We start from the raw sequence: 17,940 nt of genomic DNA, 5'->3' as shown, positions 1-17,940 counted from the left end.
CAATTCATTTGAGCTTTGGGTGAGACTTACAGTGCTTCCTGTAATGCCCCTTGCAAGGAGCTAATTCTATTTCTTGCATGAAGATGAGTGGAAGAAAGAGAACAAGATTGTGTGTAGTTTGTAAGGAAGGACTGGAAGTTTTACCCAAAGCCCAAATGAGGTTGACATCAACGAAAGCGTAGTACTTCAGTCTATCAGGAAAACAAAATTTCTCACAACCGTAGGCTATGGACATTTGCACAAATCAGATCTCTGACTTTTAACTCCATTAGTAATTCATATAAGTAGTAATTCATATGTTTTCCATTTGGCCATTAGTACTTATTTACTAATTAGTGCTTGGTGCGGAGGAAAATAATTTATGAACTATCCAAGTAAGAATCAATTAAGAGCAACAAACAGCCCATCATAAAAATAACTCATACTGCAAAATTAACTGAGGGTTGGAATATGGTGTTATTACTTGGCTAACCAATATTGGAGACCAGTTCAAATAATATGAAACAACACAGCACTGTGCCCACAAGTTTGGGAGAAAAGAATGAAGAAAGCTGTGTGCAATGCACCCACAGAAGGAGTAGATGATGAAGGCATCTCATTTACTAAGACAAAGCTGCTGAAAATAAAAGCAAAGCCTAGAATGGTTCCTGCACATTTGTGAAGAGAGAATTCAGAATCTTTTCTTTCTGTTTAGGGAAACGAGCACTGAGTAACCTGCTCTCCAGTGGGCTCAAAGGAGGAGTAGAAGGTACTCCAACTGGGTCATTCACTAAGATGAATCTCCTGGAGAGAGAGAAGGAAAGAAAGAAGACAGATCACCAAGTGATAAACAGTTAACGCTAAGGAATGCTGACAATGGGACTTAAAAACAACTAGCAATCAAAAGCAGGGAGGGGAAAAATACATGGTTTTCATACTGTACTATATCCAAAGGTTGTGTCTCTTAACACTGAGAACCGTTGTTAGCAATAGCGATGACATGTAAGTGCAGAATTATGGGGCTCATAACGGTAAACGGAAGAATCAACACTTCCAGTTCATTACAAGCTGAGACAAAACTCCACTAAAGTTCAAGTCTGGCTCGTAATGTGTTTGCCTGGTGCCAACGCATCCCAGAACTGAAGCTGTTTCCTCCGTCCACCCCTTACCTTGTGATGCCCATGGTAACAGAGAGGCCTCTTTGCAAGGCCTCTCGCTCCCTGGAATCAGAAACATTGACACGGCATCAACCTAGGCACCAGGAATTATGGGAAATGTGGTTTTTCAGGGCTCCTAAATATTTACTGTGGAATGCTGGATTATCAGCTGTTTCCAGAGGCTTTTTGCACCAGGGATGATGGTGATTGTAACTGTTAATTATATAGCAATGTTTAAATTATATAGCAGGGCAGTCCAACACGCAGCCCTTGAGGCCTTTTTGGGTGGCCCTCGGCAACATTTGATGCCCCACCCCACAGCCCTCATGCTACCTTCCCAAAGCTGGGTAAGCGAGGCCCTGGGCTTTGGGAATTAGGTGGGAAGGCTCTAGGACCCTGCCAGAGCCTTGTGTCTTCTTCCCATAGCCCAGTGCCTTGCTTAGCCAGCTTTGAGAAGGGAGCTTGGGGATAGTTGGGAGGCGTCAGAATTTGGGCCTTGCTCCCCGCCCCTCACGACAAGGCAGTGTGTGGCCCATGGGGTCTGTGTTGAAGTACAATTGCAGTCCACTTGGCCCACCCTGATGTACAGTATATATATTATGTATTGTATATATATGTATATACCATACTTTTCTGTGTATAAGACTATGGGTTTTTTATTCTAAAATAATGTTCGAAGTCTGGGCTCGTCTTATACATGGATAGTATTTTTCCCCCATTTTCTTAAATTGGAGTCCCCCCAAATAGGGGGCATCTTATACATGCGGGTGTCTTATAGACAGAAAAATACGGTATAAGTGCATGAATGTATAACAAATGTGAGGATAAGATCCCCACTGTCTCTCTTAAATAACTCTACTGGAGAGATAAGGTTATTATTGTACCAGCACTATCTCTGCAATTCACAAAGACTCCCATCTGGATTCAGGAACGCTCTAGGCTGAGTATACAGTATACCTTTAAAGCACATTTGAAGCAAATTTTCCTTGCAAAGAATCCTAGGCATTATAGGTTTTTTAATGGGTTGTTGGTATCTCTGCAAGGGGTAAGCTACTGTGATCAGAATTCTTTAAAGGAAAGAATGTGCCTCCTCAAAAGTACAATGTGTACACAGCCCTAGTGACATCACTGGAACATGCTGGCCTTGCACTAATTTTGTCCAAGAGATCTCTCAGAACTCTGTCACCAGATTTTTTTAATAAGTGTCCATAAAATGTTCTGGTGAATTCTGCCTGTCTGCCCAGTTCAGATTCCAGATCTGCACATTTTAGTGACAATGAAAAATAGTGTAATCCCTGTATATAATATAATCTAGTAAACCAGCATCTATAAACCAATGCATTTTCTGTGACAGCATTTCGCTAAAGGAAGCAGAATTGTGAAGCTTCTTCCATAATCACACAATCCATTTTTTATTTTTTTTTGCTTAAAAAGTAATCAAACCTTTGTTGATTAGAAACAAAAACCATGGTGAAAATCAAAGTTCTTTCTTCCATGAAATGAAGATGTGATGCTGTCTTCTGTTATCAGTCAGACTGAGAAGAAGGGCACAAGGAACTGAGGGGTGAACAGTAAGGCAAGACCTAGTTGGCACAGGAACAAATATTATCTTCCAAACATACCCTCTGGCTGGGATTGATTGAGTTGGCTGCAAATTCTTCTCTACATGCAGGCTGCTTATTTTGTGTTCCTTATCGAACTTCACCTTGGGACGATACAATTTTATGTCTACATCTTGAGTGGCTGGAGTTCCCCAGGCCAACCTATGAATATAATAGGTTACACTGATCTCTAAAATAATGCAAGCCAGAATTCTTAAAAGACACAGCAGCATAGTTTGTGAATATAAATGTTAATTAAAAAAACAACAACAACTCTAGGTGTTTTGATCTGAGACTGCAATCCTATGCTTACTTAACCTGGGAACAAGCCCCAATGGACAATGGGACATATCTCCAGGAAAACATCAACAGGATCAGCCTCTGAGCTTTTTCACATAAGAGTGAAATGTGCACCCAACTGCATTTAATCCTTTGTCTAATACTCCCTTAGGTCTCAGTGCCATGATACCAGCACAATATCCTCTCTGCATATAATGGATGACTGGGACAAGATAGCCATCCTGTTGTCCCCATATGTTTATTTAAATACAGAGCCCTGAAGAGAAATCTGGAAAAAAGCAAATTGAAGGGGGATGTCTAGCTCTGCTAGATTTGATGCTCTTTACTAACATTTCAGTAGAGCAGCCAGTGCTCAATCACTTTAACTTCAGGGCAATAGAACTTTGATTTGTATGAAACACTGCAAGACGTTTGCAATACATTTTATGACGAATTAAGCTAACAAAAAAACACAGAAATGTTTTAATGTTTCCTCTACCTGTAAGGGAATTCTCTAGGGAGATTGATTGTTGTTTCTTCCATCACTGTGTATGGACGGCCCTGGTGTTGTCTGTAAGGCTTCATCCAGGCAAATATATTTTCAGCAAAGTTTTCAGGAGATTGTAGATTTTGATCTAGGTAATTAAGACGAGGAGAAGAAACTCTAAAAGGATGAACATGCTCCATATCATTTGTTAAATTTGCTCCAGTGATTTTCAACCGGACCTAAGCTCAGTAAACTTTCTCTGGGTTGTAGTCACTGAGTTCAAGACTGCTATTTTATGTACATTTGTGTATACCCATGGAGAAAAATACCAAACTGCTGATACCAAGCCTTATAAACATACCCTTTCATGTATTATCTGCATTTCTTTTCACACTGAAGCCCTTTTTGTTTGTGAGGCATTGCTGTACTGGTATTTTTTCACAAAAGCAGCTGCCAGTCATGGGGCACACTGTATGGAATACAACACGGTATTTCCCTTGTTTGTGGGCCTAATTTAAACAGGATGATGGGTACACAAGAAAAACTTACCTGTGAAACATTACATGTACCTAGAATCTCATTTAAGTTGGATCTTATTGCCAGTGTGAAATGTTAGCATGCTATGAATATGTAGCCAAGCAGGTTGGTGTGTTAACAGTGTACATGCATGCAATGCTTGCATGGTTAAATCCTTACTGCATACATTTAAAATGGCTTTGTTGTTGCAGAATATGAGATTCTGGATAAGAATGAATATGTCCTCAAGCAAAAAAAATAATGAGTTTGTCTTCAAGTAAAAAAATCATACCTGTGATAAATATTATGGCCTAAGGGAATGAAATGTGTGTTTTTATAAAAATTATGAATTGTTCTGGAATTTTGAGATATGTTATGAAGGCATGTAATAAAGGTGAGTAATCTACCACTTTGCCTATTTTAAAATACACCAATCTGTGTTTAAAATACATCAAGTTTTCACTCAGCTAACCTGTGATGCCTTGTTCACGTTACTGAGCCTGCTCATATGTGCAAGGATGCAAGTAAAACTGCTATAGTTCACTAGCAAAATAGCTCACACATCTGTTTTGTGGTAGAATATTGTATAACTAGAAAAATACTAAAGGGAAGCTTTTGTTTTAATTATCAGATCTGTTCAGTTGATGTCATCTGTCTGCGGTGGCATGGAAAGGGTGTGCACTTGACTTAAAATTGCTGGTGCCATAATTATATAGAATTGAAGGAAGGCCCTCGGACATGGCAGGATTTGTTCCCTCTCAAATGGATGCCTCAGATGTAAACCACATGCTCAGCCTTCCTTGTCACTTAGAACAGAAGCCATCATCAAGTAAACCAAAGCTGGAAACATGCTGGCAATGAATGAATCATAACTTCTAAAACCGATTTGCTTTTTATGTTGTCTAGATTTAAGCACCAAAGAGAAGTAGAGAGTAGAAATAAACTTTTTCTTGTCCTTTTCTTTGTTCTCCACTCATAGGGCAGCTCTGCTCAATTTCTTTGTTGTTGCAAAAATGTGACGTATGTGAAGCTGTTCCACAGGGCGCCAGCAGAACTCCCATTCTCCCACCAGGTCCCCATGGTGCTGCTGGGTGCCTCAGCATTGTGGTCGGGTCTTTCTGTCCAAGGGAGGAGTCCCCAGAATGCAGGCTATTCCAAGAAAAAGCAGGAGTAGAGCTGGATGAGGAGTCCTTGAGGAGAATGGGCATGTAGGGAGGGAGGAATGGCCTGAATGCAGTGCAAGGCAGATGGCAGCATAGGGTCCGGGAGGTGTGGAGGGGGCTTTCACCAGGGGTGGGGGCTGAGAGTTCTGCTGACTCTTGTGAGGGGCTACACATGTTCCACAGTGCATGCATGGTATCAGCAGGATGGCCCTCAAAAGTAAGTTTATCCTCCTTTGTACTGGAAATATGGACAAAATAAACAACAAGCAGTTTTTGAGTGACTCTTCTCAGCAGATTTTTGAAAAATCTTTTGGAATGTCCAACAAGATCAGAAACATTTCATTTTGTTTCAACAAATGTGGAGTTGTTGTACATACATGCATGTCAAGAAACAAAAACAAGATTGCAGCCACGATTGTTTAATTTGCTTGTGCAAATATGTGGCTCCACCAAAAAAGAACCACGCATGCACACACACAAGCCTGCTCTGATGGGTTGTTTTGAAAACCAGTATGGTGATTCTTAGTTCCAGGAGCTCAGTGACTTTTAAAATTCAGCATATTTCTACAGGAAGCAGTGTGTTTCTTCTGAGTGGGAGGTCGCTATGGAAGGACAAGTGTTAGGCATAAGGAAATATGTTCTGTTAAGAGGTGGCACTGATGGATCCTTGGGAGGAAAGAGAGGGTAAACCAGGGGCAGGGGCAGGGGAGAAATATATTGCTGTGGAGACAAAGGCAGTGATAGCTTGGTGCCCTCCACTGCCCCAGGAAAACTCATTGCTGCCCAAGGGGTGCCAAGCAGCGGCACAATTTGTGTGCCCCTCCTCAGGCCTGTGCCCTTGGCGGCAGCCAATCTACTCAACCCCTGGGTACGCCTCTGGCAACAGTGATGCCTATTCTAAACGCCACATTATTGGAGCTTTAAAGGAAGTTTAGAGAGATCATGAACTCAAATGTGTGTCATAGTATACGTATGCTGAGCCAATGGCGACTTAAAGCAGATCTACAGTTTTCCCTCAGGCAAAGATGTGCAGAGCCAACCTGAGGAACAAATTTTAGCATGCATGTTGAAATTCCTTAGAGCAATGAGAGGCTAATTCCACATTCTATGCAAATATATGTGTAACAAGCCACAATGTTATTGGTTTTTTTTTCAAAAAAAAAAAACAGAACAAAAGATTCTTTGGAAAGAGGGAACTCAAAGTGAAGGAGCATAGGGAAAGCGGGATACTTAAGCCTTTCTATCTCTTCAGTTTCTCTGGTCCAAATCCTATCTCAAACATAGTAAATTGCAGATCTCATTACATGACTGTGCAATTGCAAGGGATCTCTGTCAAAGATGGTTAAGACCTCAATCAATGGCCTCAAATGCCTGCCCAATGTAAAGAGCGCATTTAAGAAAACAGATCTGTTTAGTCATGGTTTCTGCTTTAGTCTGACACCTATTTCACGGAAGAACCATAGAATTGTAAAGTTGGGTGGGACCCCTTACAATGCTGTGAATAATAGATTCATGGCATTGGAAAATGATCCTGAGGATCATCTAGTCCAACCCCCTGAAGTGAAGGACTCATTTTTGCTCAACATGGGGCTCAAACCCCAAACCCTGAGATTAAGAGCCGTGTGATCTACCGACTGTGCAAAGCCTTAGACACAGGTCATTCCTAATGCCTCCGTTAATGAAATCAACCGCCTTACACTGCAGGGAGTTGCTAGGTGTGAAACAGTGGTTCCGGGAACATGACCTTCTCGCATGTTCTTGCATCAGACGCCGCTCCTCTGCTTGGCGAATTCGTTCATTTTGCTTCCTCCTCCAGGCCACCACCCTAAACAAAGTGCAAAGTTATATGCTGCTGTGAGTTTTGTTTGAATTAGGGCTGGGGGAGGAATCCAGTGAGTTATGGTTCCCAAGTGGACACACATGATCTTATCTGCCTGCACCAATGTGAGATCAGGGCAGGAGTTCTCTCCAGTTTTCCATACCAGGTGATTTGAGGACTGCTGGTCAAAGAAGTAATTTCAACTGCCTAAGAGCGGTTCACTATTGCACTGAGCTCCTGCTGCCACACATCCTGAAATCAATGCCGCAAGTCCCACTGGGAATCATAAGACTTGATGATGTGCCGTCACTTTCAGTGGGTATTCTATTCTCTCTCACTCTCTCTCTTTCAATTTCCACTCAGGGGGGATTTTATTTAAACTTCACGCATGCTTAAGGGGAATTCTAAATAAAATATGTAAAATGCACATAAAAGGCTCCCTAAGACTAAGGGGAAATTGAATGCAAATGATGCAAAACATACATAAAAATCTGAGACTTGGAGGCATGCCAAAAACCATCACCCTCAGCTCGACTTGTTACCTTGATTTCTGCATGCAAGGCAGCAAGAACCCTGCATGCCAGTCAAGCTGTTCCTGGATGGCTGAAATTACTTTTGTTGGGCAGATGGTGTGTGATGGAAACGATTAAGGAGAGCACAGCGGACCAAACTAAGACAGTAACATTTGAATTCCTTCCCAAGGAGCTATGCTATATACAATCAGTGCTAACTAAGTAATTAAAGTTTTGAACCATTTTATCAGGCATTTGGCTGTGGGTATTTATATGCTGCTGCATTAGTTTCCATTGAATTTGATTTTGTTGTTGTTTTAACAGAGCGATCTTAAGGTGGTGTTGGTATATGAGATTCCACAACAGAGGAACCAGAACTTTCTAAGCTACTCCATTTCCCTCACTTTGACTGGCACTAATGGGAAGTTTAATAACTAAGCCAGCTCTAGGGCTTACACAGAGTTTTGACCTTTCATGAGGGCCACTGGGAAGAAGGGATGTTGAGTCCACTGGATCAAAGACACCCCTGACACATTTCTGGGATGTCCCCTTTTTGTGTTCACTCTGCTGTCAGAGAGGGAGGTTGGCAGCACCCAATAGCTCCTTGAAGGCTTAGGGTTAGTCCCTAATTAGTATTTTATTAATACTGTGTTGTATTCAATTTACTTTTCCTAAGAGTAGACCCTTTAATTTCAATTGATTTACTCTGAGTAAAAGCCAGCTGAATACATCCCATAGTATTTTATGGTTTAGCATGAGTCACACAGAGCATCCCTAGCGACAGACAGGCAGATTATTAACATTTAAATACGAATTAATTTTTAAAACTCTGTACCTTATAATATCTCTTTCATAAGAGGTCTCATAACTTTGATTTTCCTGCGGGACAGTCTTCTTTCTTGGATGGGGCCTATGAAATAAAAAGATTTATAAATCAAATTTAAGTCACGTTTTAATGCATTGATGCTTTATGTAAGAACAAACTAACTAACATCATGCGGAAATTGATTTATGAAGCAATTGTTTATTAAGCAAAATTGATTGAATATAATATGTAGGAGTACCTTTTCTTAGTTCCATCTGGTTCACCAGCTATGGCCATGCCTGGACAGAGGTAGCCTGACCATTGTAGTCTGTGTGTTTGTAACCTTGAGGCTGGATTACTGCAATTTGCTTTATGTGGGGCTGCCCTTGGGCCTGGTTCAGAAGATTCAACCGGTGCAGAATGCAGCTGCTAAAGAGTGGGGTCCGACAGGGCTGGAAACATGTCTTAGCAATGGTGTCACATCTGCACTGGCTGGCTGCCCATTTACAGCCAAGCCAGGTTCAAGGTCCTTGAAAAACTTGGATCTAGTTTACAGACTGTCTAAACCCTTATAGCTGTCAGAAGCTCCGGGGGTGGGCACTGCACAGCCCCTGAACTGAGACAAACCTCTCCAGGCGTCTTACTTGTGGAGCGCAGCCCGGGACGTTCATAACTCTTCCGTCCCAGTGTGCAGCAGCGACACATATCTGAAAATATGTGCACACTCATACAGCAGAGTAAAACTGGAAGCTGAGGCGATGAGGTGTGACATCTAAGTTATATTTATTAAGCAATATATACAGGACAAAGCAATCATGGCATCCTCTCACATCTTCTCCAGGAGAGAGAGAGAGAAAATACAAAAGTATTTTGTTCTCACACTTTCCAAGCATGGAATGTAAACACAGGCATGTGATGTAATAATCACACATCCAGCAATGGGAAAGAATGAAAATGCTGACATCCTCCCCCTTTTAATGGTAACCATTGCTGAATTACCTAACACAGCCGTACACAATCAAACGTACAGTCGTTATGTATATAACAGACTCCTGAAGTGCTTTCCCCATCTGTGGGATCACTTCCAAAACCTCCATCAGCGTATATCTCAAGACCTCAGACCACATCCAGCAACAGGAGAGAAATTAAAATGCTGACAATAGCCATCATCGATACCAAGTATACTACACATCTTCTTGATCCTATTTTAAATTTTTTATTTTCTAAAGCATCATTTTCTCAGTTGTAAATTTGTGCCCTACTGACCGGATGATGCAACCACCATCTTCAGGCTCTGAGGAAAAGCTCTGAGCCACATCACCCTCTTCTCAGCTTTGCAGAAGCCGAAGAATGCAAAATCAGACAATGAGTACAGGCAGCATTTTCCCTCTAGAGCAGGCTTCTTCAACCTCGGCCCTCCATATGTTTTTGGCCTACAACTCCCATAATCCCTAGCTAGCAGGACCAGTAGTCAGGGATGATGGGAAGTGTAGTCTCAAAACATCTGGAGGGCCGAGGTTGAGGAAGCCTGCTCTAGAAGGTGGGGCCTACAGCAGAAGAGGTGTTGTCTGCCTCACAGTTGGCTCTAGGCTGACAAACATGGTCCAGTCTCTGGGAGCTATCCAAGGTCCTAACCTGTTTAACCTGAACTTGAAAGTTCTGTCGTTACCCCCACCTGACTATTTCTGCTGAGACTCTACCAGATGTGGCAAGGGCCTATGACTGAGCCTACTGTGATAACCACTAACATGATGCTAACTGCTAAGCTTCCCCTGAAATAAGTCTTGCAGTCTTGAAAAACAGGATAGAAAGCAGGGGACAGGATCCATGCAGAACATCAATAACCAAAATGTAGAGTACTGAATAGGTTTGGATTTGTGTAATTGTATTCAGAAGTAATAATAAAACATTTTTTACAAAATTTAAAAATAAGTGCCTTGGTGCTTGTCAGTTACACTGGCTAAAGAACTGGTTGTAAAGCTTCCTTTTTACAAATACAATGGCTGGAGATTTCTTTAATGACCGGTTTGGGACCAGTTTATCTACCAGCTCACTTTACCCTACAGGTGCCCACTCGACTACTTCAATCAGCAGAATCTACACTACTCACCAGCGCTACATAATACCTGTATCACATTTGTAAGAACTTGAACGTTAAGTGTGGCAGTACCTACACTTTGGAAGTTCCTGCCTATTGATATCCAGCAGGGCACCTTCACTGCAAAAATTTTGTGCGTCTGCTAAAACATTCTTGTTTCGACAAGCCTACCCAGATGCATGGAACGTTGAGGTAATTTTAATCTGTTTTAGTATTTTGCCTTTGTATGTTTTAAACTATGGTTGTAATTTTTTCTTGATTTTTTTAAAAAAAATCTTGTTGTAAACAGCTTTAATTTTCTTTCTTTTTTTAGAATCAAGTGGTGTATACATTTCATGAAATAAATAAATAAGGAAGCTGAAAATTTGGGGAAGAGATATGGAGAAACCCCAGAGGCAGCAATGTCTCGACAGCTCTACCTTCTCACCCTGTGGCCATGGCTATAATCCTAGCAGCAACAAATTCCAGTGCCCATTCTCCTTGGCATAGAGCCATGGCAGGTTTTTCCATTTAAGGGAGGAACATTTAAACTTTTGCAGATTATGCAATCTGTTTTATTTAAGCCCTGAACCGTGACCTAAAGTAAGTGTTATAATATAGATACGTGTCTATATACAAAGTCATTTTGCTTTTCATAGCTACAAGCTAAATTCATTCTTTACAGTCAGTCTTCATGAGTTCTTTCTGAGTCACACAGTTTACTACTTACAGGCATGAAATCCTAACTGAATCTATGAATCTCAATTAAAAAATTGTAAAAGCAAAGATTGTAAATGTCTGTCATAAATAATAGTTGGTGCCCATGCAATGATCACTCTGTTGCATAGGAAAATAAAAATAGAAGAGGCATAAATTCCCACATCATACTGATATTCACAGCTGGCAATGAATTACCGTATTTTTCACCCTATAGGGCGCACCGGCCCATAGGGCGTACTTATTATTTTTTTTGGGGGGGGGGGGAAATAAAGAAAAGAAATATTATTTCCCCCCCCCCCCGAGCCCCAAAGAGCAAAGAAGCCATGACAGTGAGCGGGATGGATCCCGCTCGCTGTCTTGGCTTTGTTTTTAGCCTCGGGGCTGGGGGTCCGGGAGTGAAGGCGAGGTTGCGCTGAACCTCGCCATCGCTCCCGGAGCTTGCGGGGCTGGGGAAGCCCGAGCTTCCCCTGACCCCAGCCCCCAGAACAGGTCCGGAAGTGATAGTGAGGTTGCGCTGAACCTCGCCATTGCTCCTGGAGCTTGCGGGGCTGGGGAAGCCCGAGCTTCCCCCAACTCCAGCCCCCAGAACAGGTCCGGAAGTGATGGTGAGGTTGTGCTCAACCTCGCCATCGCTCCCGGAACTTGCTGCTATCCGAAGCCCGGGGAGCGCGGCACTGTAGCCCGCTGTGCACCCCGGGCTTAGGGCAGCTATCCACAAGCCTGCGGCGCCCAGCAGGAACTCCTGGTGGGCTCTGGAGGCTTGCGGATAGCTTCCTGAAGCCTGCATTCACCCCATAGGATGCACACACATTTCCCCTTCATTTTTGGAGGGGAAAGAGTGCGTCCTATAGGGCGAAAAATACAGTAGACTTCTAGAAATCTGTGTATTAGAGTTCACAGCACTCCATTATACATTTTTAAGTAGACGAAAAAGGAATGATAGCTTTAACTCTGCAAATATGTGTGTGTGTGTGTGTGTGTGTGTGTGTGTGTGTGTGTGTGTGTTACTCCCTCTCCCTCATGGAAAGAATTGATTCTGATCCCACCCCCACAAACCCCAAAGACTTTCTTTTCTTTATAATATTTTATCTAGAAAATGTAGATCAGGAGAAGCTGCGAAATACACTTTGCATTTTGAACCTGTGTTCTAAGATACATATTGTCACATGCATGCCTGCACTTGAGAGTCCCAAATCCATTTTCCCCCTATAAACTTTTAACCACAGCTTTGTCACTGGACAGGCTTCAAATTAAAAACAAAAACAAAAAAACATCTCCGTCACATTTATTTTTTGTACCTTGGAATATTTAGTAAAGTTTAAACGGCTTTTGGATACATTATGTGGATATTTTGGATACATTATGTGATAGATTTTTCTACTTTACTGAACTCTATTTAGATGGGTCTTGGAGCACCCTGTTCACCTGAGCTGAACCACAAGGACTGAGGATGTGGTTCTATATAGTAAATGGTGGGATTCAAACAGAATCATTATTCACATCCTCATCCTACCCTGAACTTTAGAAGCAGTTTCAAAAGCTCACAGGATGAAAGCAATGGCTACGGCAGCTGAGAAATGACCACAGAAAGCACCACTGCATGCATGATTAAAAGAATTCTCTGGATGTTTGTAGCAGAAATGCAAACCCCCCAGGCCCTTATCATTCATTGTGCAAGCAAACTAGTTTGAAATTCACTGAAGGATCAAAAAAGAAGAGAACAGCTTCAAGCAAATGATGAAAAATATATCCAGCTTTCCTCCATAACACTTGTTGATTCATCAAACAAATATTTAAATAGCAGCACTGGCTTCTGATTGTTTTTACAATACTTTTTCAGCATATACAATTCTCTGTAAAACACTCTATCTATCTATCTATCTATCTATGTATAATATATGATATATACAGTATATCTGGTTATAATGAGAAGAGAGGAATATTTCTAACATCTGGCTCAGATTATGCTCTATAACATAAGCTGCTCTAATTACATTTTTCCCCTCCAACATTTATAAATATTTTAAATCCTAAATAAATATTTTACTCTGGCTACACATCACCCAAAGAAATAAGGACCACATATGTGTTGGCTCACCTGTCTCAATGTCCATTACCTGGTGGTGGACAGTCCATGTTTCTCCATCAACCAACCCCCCAAGGAAAGATTTGTTGTTTCAGAGGGAGATGGGGAGCTCCATTGGTAGTTAATGCCTTGACAGCCTTATCTCTCAACTTTAAGCTCTCTTTCCTTAGTGCATGCCCGTCCTGAGCTGGGCTTAGTGACCTGTAACTCAAAGCTACCTGGGCACAAAAGGCCACAAAAATGGTCTCTACATTCCAGTCTTGATCCCTCATCCTGCAACCAACTCCAGAAGCCACCAGCACTAGAGGAGACCACTGAGAGTAATTTCTGCTGTGATAGTGTGCTTAGTATAGGATAAATATTCTGATTAAGTGTTTAATGTTCATCCTGATCATGCCCACTCTCTGTTTCTCTGTGCCTGGTTTACGGGCACACTCTAGGGGTGGTGGTCCTCACACCAATGTTACTTGGACCATGGGGTATGTAACCAGTGGTTAAAATGCCTCAAAGAGCTGGAAGGATTTTTTTAAAAAGAGAGAGTAAGACCTAGAGGGGAGACTAGCTGAGGTTGCCAAACAGAAATCTTGGAATTTCTTGGGAGACGGCTGCTCCCAAGAAGACCATCACAGTGCAGTTGTAATTATTCACCCCTTGCCTTGGGTGGACGTGGCCAGTGGGTGGTGGCAAGTGTAAAGGGAGAAACAGGATGGGTTACCTGTTGCTAGTGAGCTACACTACTGGTTGATTGCTGTAGCTGATGAAATAAAGTGTTGCTGCCTGCCACAAGGCATGAGCAACCCACCTTGAGCACAGCGATGTAGAAAGGAAGTATACAAATGATAATGAAATGAGAAACAAAATCTTGTTCCTTACATGTGAAAAAAAATACATGTTTTAATCATATTTTCATCACAAATACCTTTTGTCAGCAAGTACCAAACCCTAAAACAGACAAAAACAAGAGATAAAACAGAGGTTGTAAATTTTAAAATAACGATCCTAACAGCTGTTTACTTAAGCAGAGAATGTAGATGTTCATTACTTCTACTGAAGCCCTTCAAGATCCAGGCTAAGTTGGTGCGCTCCTTAGGAAAGATTATGGAAATTCTCCCACTGCCCCATTTAGATGCACACCACCACTAAAAATCCCCAACTATTTCTAATATAACTAAAAGTAAACTCGCTCTGTGAATCTTTACATAACCACATGGCACCATCCATGCACAACTGAGAGGCTTGTGGAATCCAAACATTGGCAGTATGTGTTGAAGCAAAGGTGGGCCTGTTCCAGAAGCTCTGCAAACCCTATCTTGGTAGTCAGGATAAGCCTGAAACTAATTGGTAGTTCCCCTGTGTTTATGCACTTGCTGTGATACATGGTAATTGGCTTGCTTTGATGTTATGCTTATCTGTGGGCCCTGGGATCTTGGCTCAGTGAAGGGCGCTAGCTATAAGCCTTGGATAGTTGCCACCTATCCCCTTATGGGCCAGGTGGGTTGATGGGAGGTTCTGACTAAACTGATGTATGATGCTTTGTGTATAAAGAATGTATACACATTTCCCTGGGTGAGGACAATTTGGTTCTTGACAGGAGGCAAGACTACCAATGACGAAACTACCAAAACGAGAACAAGTGTATGGTATAAGTGGAGGAGAGACCTTTTCAGTTTTGCTGTTTCAAGTAGTTTTCAAAATTCCAAAGCATAACAGCAATCTTTCAAAGCATAACATCCTGGTAATAAATTTTAAAACATACAATCAATCCCAGTATTCTGAATACAAATACAGTATGCCATACCTCAGTCCCAAGGGCAGGGAATTGTTTTTGTCCTGGTACAAAGAGAGAGAGAAAATCAGGAACCAAATCAAGCATATGTGGTTCATCTTTAGCCATTAATTAATATTACCTAAATATCCTGCTCTGCAGTCTAATTTTTCTTGCCTGTTATACACAAATGAAACCCTCTTTCCATATGAAAGTAGGGCTTTTCACTGCTGCTGAAGGTCAGAAAACAAACAAGGACAAGTCTGCTAGGCTGGGTTCAGACATTCCTATATAAACCATACTTTAAACAACCATGGCTTAGCATTGTGTATGAACCAAGCCTTGTTAATGATGTGGTTTGGAAATGTGAGTCTGTCCCAAATCACTTCAGTTCACCTCATTACGAATGCACTCATGAATACTTTATGTTGCATTAATAGTCTAATGGATTGGAACTTTCCCCCCCAACAGCCAGAGGATCAGCTGAGCGGAATTTAACTCAAAAGACACTCTACTGGCAAAGGAGAGGAAGCAACCTTAACTGGTAAAAGAGGTTCACCTATGATTCACATGCTGACAGCACTATGTATAAGCTCATTCCGGAAAGAAAAAACATTTAATGAGTTTGAATAAAGCCATTGCCTTTATTCAACAGATGAGATCAATAGTTCATCTTGTATAGTATTGTAAATATTATTGCTTATATTATTACATATTATTATATTGTATTGTATTGTATTGTATTGTATTGTATTGTATTGTATTGTATTGTATTGTATTAATTATATTATATTATATTATATTATTATACAGCCATTCTACTTTCATATCATATCAAGCACAAAGAACAAAACATTCTCCGCGGTGCTTCCTTCAATTACAGAGTTTCAGAATATTTGAAACTGTGAGAACATTAGCCTGTCAGAATTCTACACAAATTTTCAACCTTCAGAAAATGTTTGAGATAGCAATTATAATTTTTAAAATAGTATAGGAATTAAAAACCTTAGCTTAGTTTCTTTTGCCCTTCATTTGCTTTGCCTGAGTATGATGTTGTCAAACTGGTGGAGGGAAACCCATTTTTTATAATGAGCTTTACGTTACATCACAATAGCAGTAGCAGCGTCACTGGGTGGAGGGGAGTGTACTGTGATGGAAAAGTCCATAGAGACAAAATTTGGACCAACAGCCACCTGTAACCTGGACCCCAAGATTGCTTTCAGGGGAAGCAACCATCCCATGTAAACAGTTTTAGTTGTTTTTAACCTTAGAGGGCATGGGATGTGAATTTCAAGCCAATGACTAATCTTTTCTTTTTGCTAAAGTTATCCTTGTTATCTTCAATGAGAGCAGGGGAGGTGTTTGCCATTTGTCAACAAACTGTTCTCACCAAACAATCACTCCCTGTTTAATGGTGCACCTGTGCCTTTGAAGTATTAAACTCTTCTGGCCAGACTTTTAATCCTATAAGGAATCTAAGATGGTGAATTTTGGACCCACTCTTAACATATGGAGTGAATTCTAATTTCAAAAGAAACAACAGTCAGTACCCATACAGTGGTGGGGATTTTGGTAAAATCATAGACAGGCTTGCAGTGTTGAACTTGGCCCTGATGGGTGCTGATTGGTCAGTGATCCAAAGAGAAACTCCTGCCCTCCCTGCTGCCCCTTTTCAAAAGAGACATTTTTTTCTGCTTAAGGAAGTATCAGAGCTATTCCATCCAGGATAAACAGTTAACCATTTTAATATTTTGGATTTCAGCTTAGTGGCTGCTTAAGAATGTTGGGCCAGCCTGCTGATACTAATAACCATGGAAGCTAGAGTCTATGCTTTTTCTGTTTTTCTCATTCTGATTCCCTCACTGAGGTGGTGGAGAAAGACTCATTGAGGATCCAACCCAATTAAAACATGATGACTCAAAGGCATTGTCCAGTGGATCCAAGAATTCCTAGTCAAGAGCCACAGTTCTTCTCCCTGGAGGAACCAGGAGAAAATTTTTACCCTTGCCTGTTCTTTCTCTCATTCTTTCTGCTGCCTTTGACTGGATTAATATAGAGAAGCTGTGCCTGAAACTATGAATAATAAATATTGATAGGTATTTGCTTATTTAATTAGAAAGCCTTTATATGGCTAAAACTTCAAGGTCTTAGGGGCAGCACTCAAGAGACAGCACTAACTACAAAAGGGATTAACTATAGTCATCTCTTACCTGCTTTTGTATTTAATCCATATGTACATGATTATATACCCCTGAACATTTTGGGGTATTGGCCCTCTGCACAAATTGAATAAATATACTCTTTAATTTAATTTACCCTGCTCCAGAGTAAAACTCCTACCCAAGTTGTCATAAGTGGCAGAGATTTGTAAATCTGTAGCAAGTGCTGCTGAAAATTCCACAGAATCCTTTTCAAGGCAGGAATCCTATACACTAGCTGTCTTCCCTAACTTGGTGCCCTCCAGATATTTTGGATTCCAACTCCCATCAGCCCCAGGCAGCATGGCTAATGGTCATGGATGATGGGGCTGTAGTCCCAAATACCCAAATCTGCTATACACACATATCTGGGAGTTAGTTCTACTGAACTCAATATATCTTATTTCTGATTAGACATGCTTAGGATTTCACTGCATGACTGCCAGCAGCCTTGATTAGAGCCGAGGTGATATTCACGTCCGTGAAGTTCCACATTCTTACTATCATGGTCAATGTATCACTATAAGCTTCTAAAAATTGATGAAAACGTAGTTCTGGGGAAATGGTTCTGTGAGCCAAAGAGCAACAAACCCAAAAACAGTTCAGGTTGCATCAATGTCTACAAGCACATGCAACTGCTCTCTCTGAAAATATAAATGTGAGCAGTTATCTGGGTCTGCCTTTAGCACTACTTGGAACAGAACCAAATTAACTGCTGACAAAGGCTTTCATGCCACCACTAGGTACCAATAATGGTGTACACACACACACACACA

General features: G+C 41.2%; 1 protein-coding gene and 1 long non-coding RNA gene across 2 annotated transcripts in view; one reads left to right on the top strand and one right to left on the bottom strand.

Annotated features, from left to right (window-relative positions):
* Positions 1–437: 437 nt before the first annotated feature.
* The window catches only part of LOC309336500 (uncharacterized protein), an 86,523-nt gene continuing 69,020 nt past the window's right edge, over positions 438–17,940 (bottom strand). The window contains exons 28-34 of the mRNA XM_081852331.1: positions 15,000–15,031; positions 14,121–14,143; positions 8,349–8,423; positions 6,880–7,007; positions 3,516–3,651; positions 2,759–2,899; positions 438–783 (exon numbers count right to left, since the gene is read on the bottom strand). Coding sequence (XP_081708457.1) covers positions 636–783; positions 2,759–2,899; positions 3,516–3,651; positions 6,880–7,007; positions 8,349–8,423; positions 14,121–14,143; positions 15,000–15,031 — 683 coding nt within the window. The 3' untranslated portion in view covers positions 438–635. The remainder of the gene's footprint in view (positions 784–2,758; positions 2,900–3,515; positions 3,652–6,879; positions 7,008–8,348; positions 8,424–14,120; positions 14,144–14,999; positions 15,032–17,940) is intronic.
* On the top strand, positions 9,197–12,912 carry LOC309337453. The gene is made up of 3 exons (XR_014154317.1): positions 9,197–10,608; positions 10,730–10,998; positions 12,516–12,912. It is a non-coding gene; the product is annotated as an uncharacterized lncRNA (long non-coding RNA).

The sequence above is a fragment of the Podarcis erhardii genome (assembly GCF_964252035.2).
Source record: "Podarcis erhardii genome assembly, chromosome: 2".
NCBI lineage: Eukaryota > Metazoa > Chordata > Lepidosauria > Squamata > Lacertidae > Podarcis > Podarcis erhardii.
Note: the sequence above shows the minus strand (reverse complement) of the source record. Positions and strands in the feature narration are given on the sequence as shown.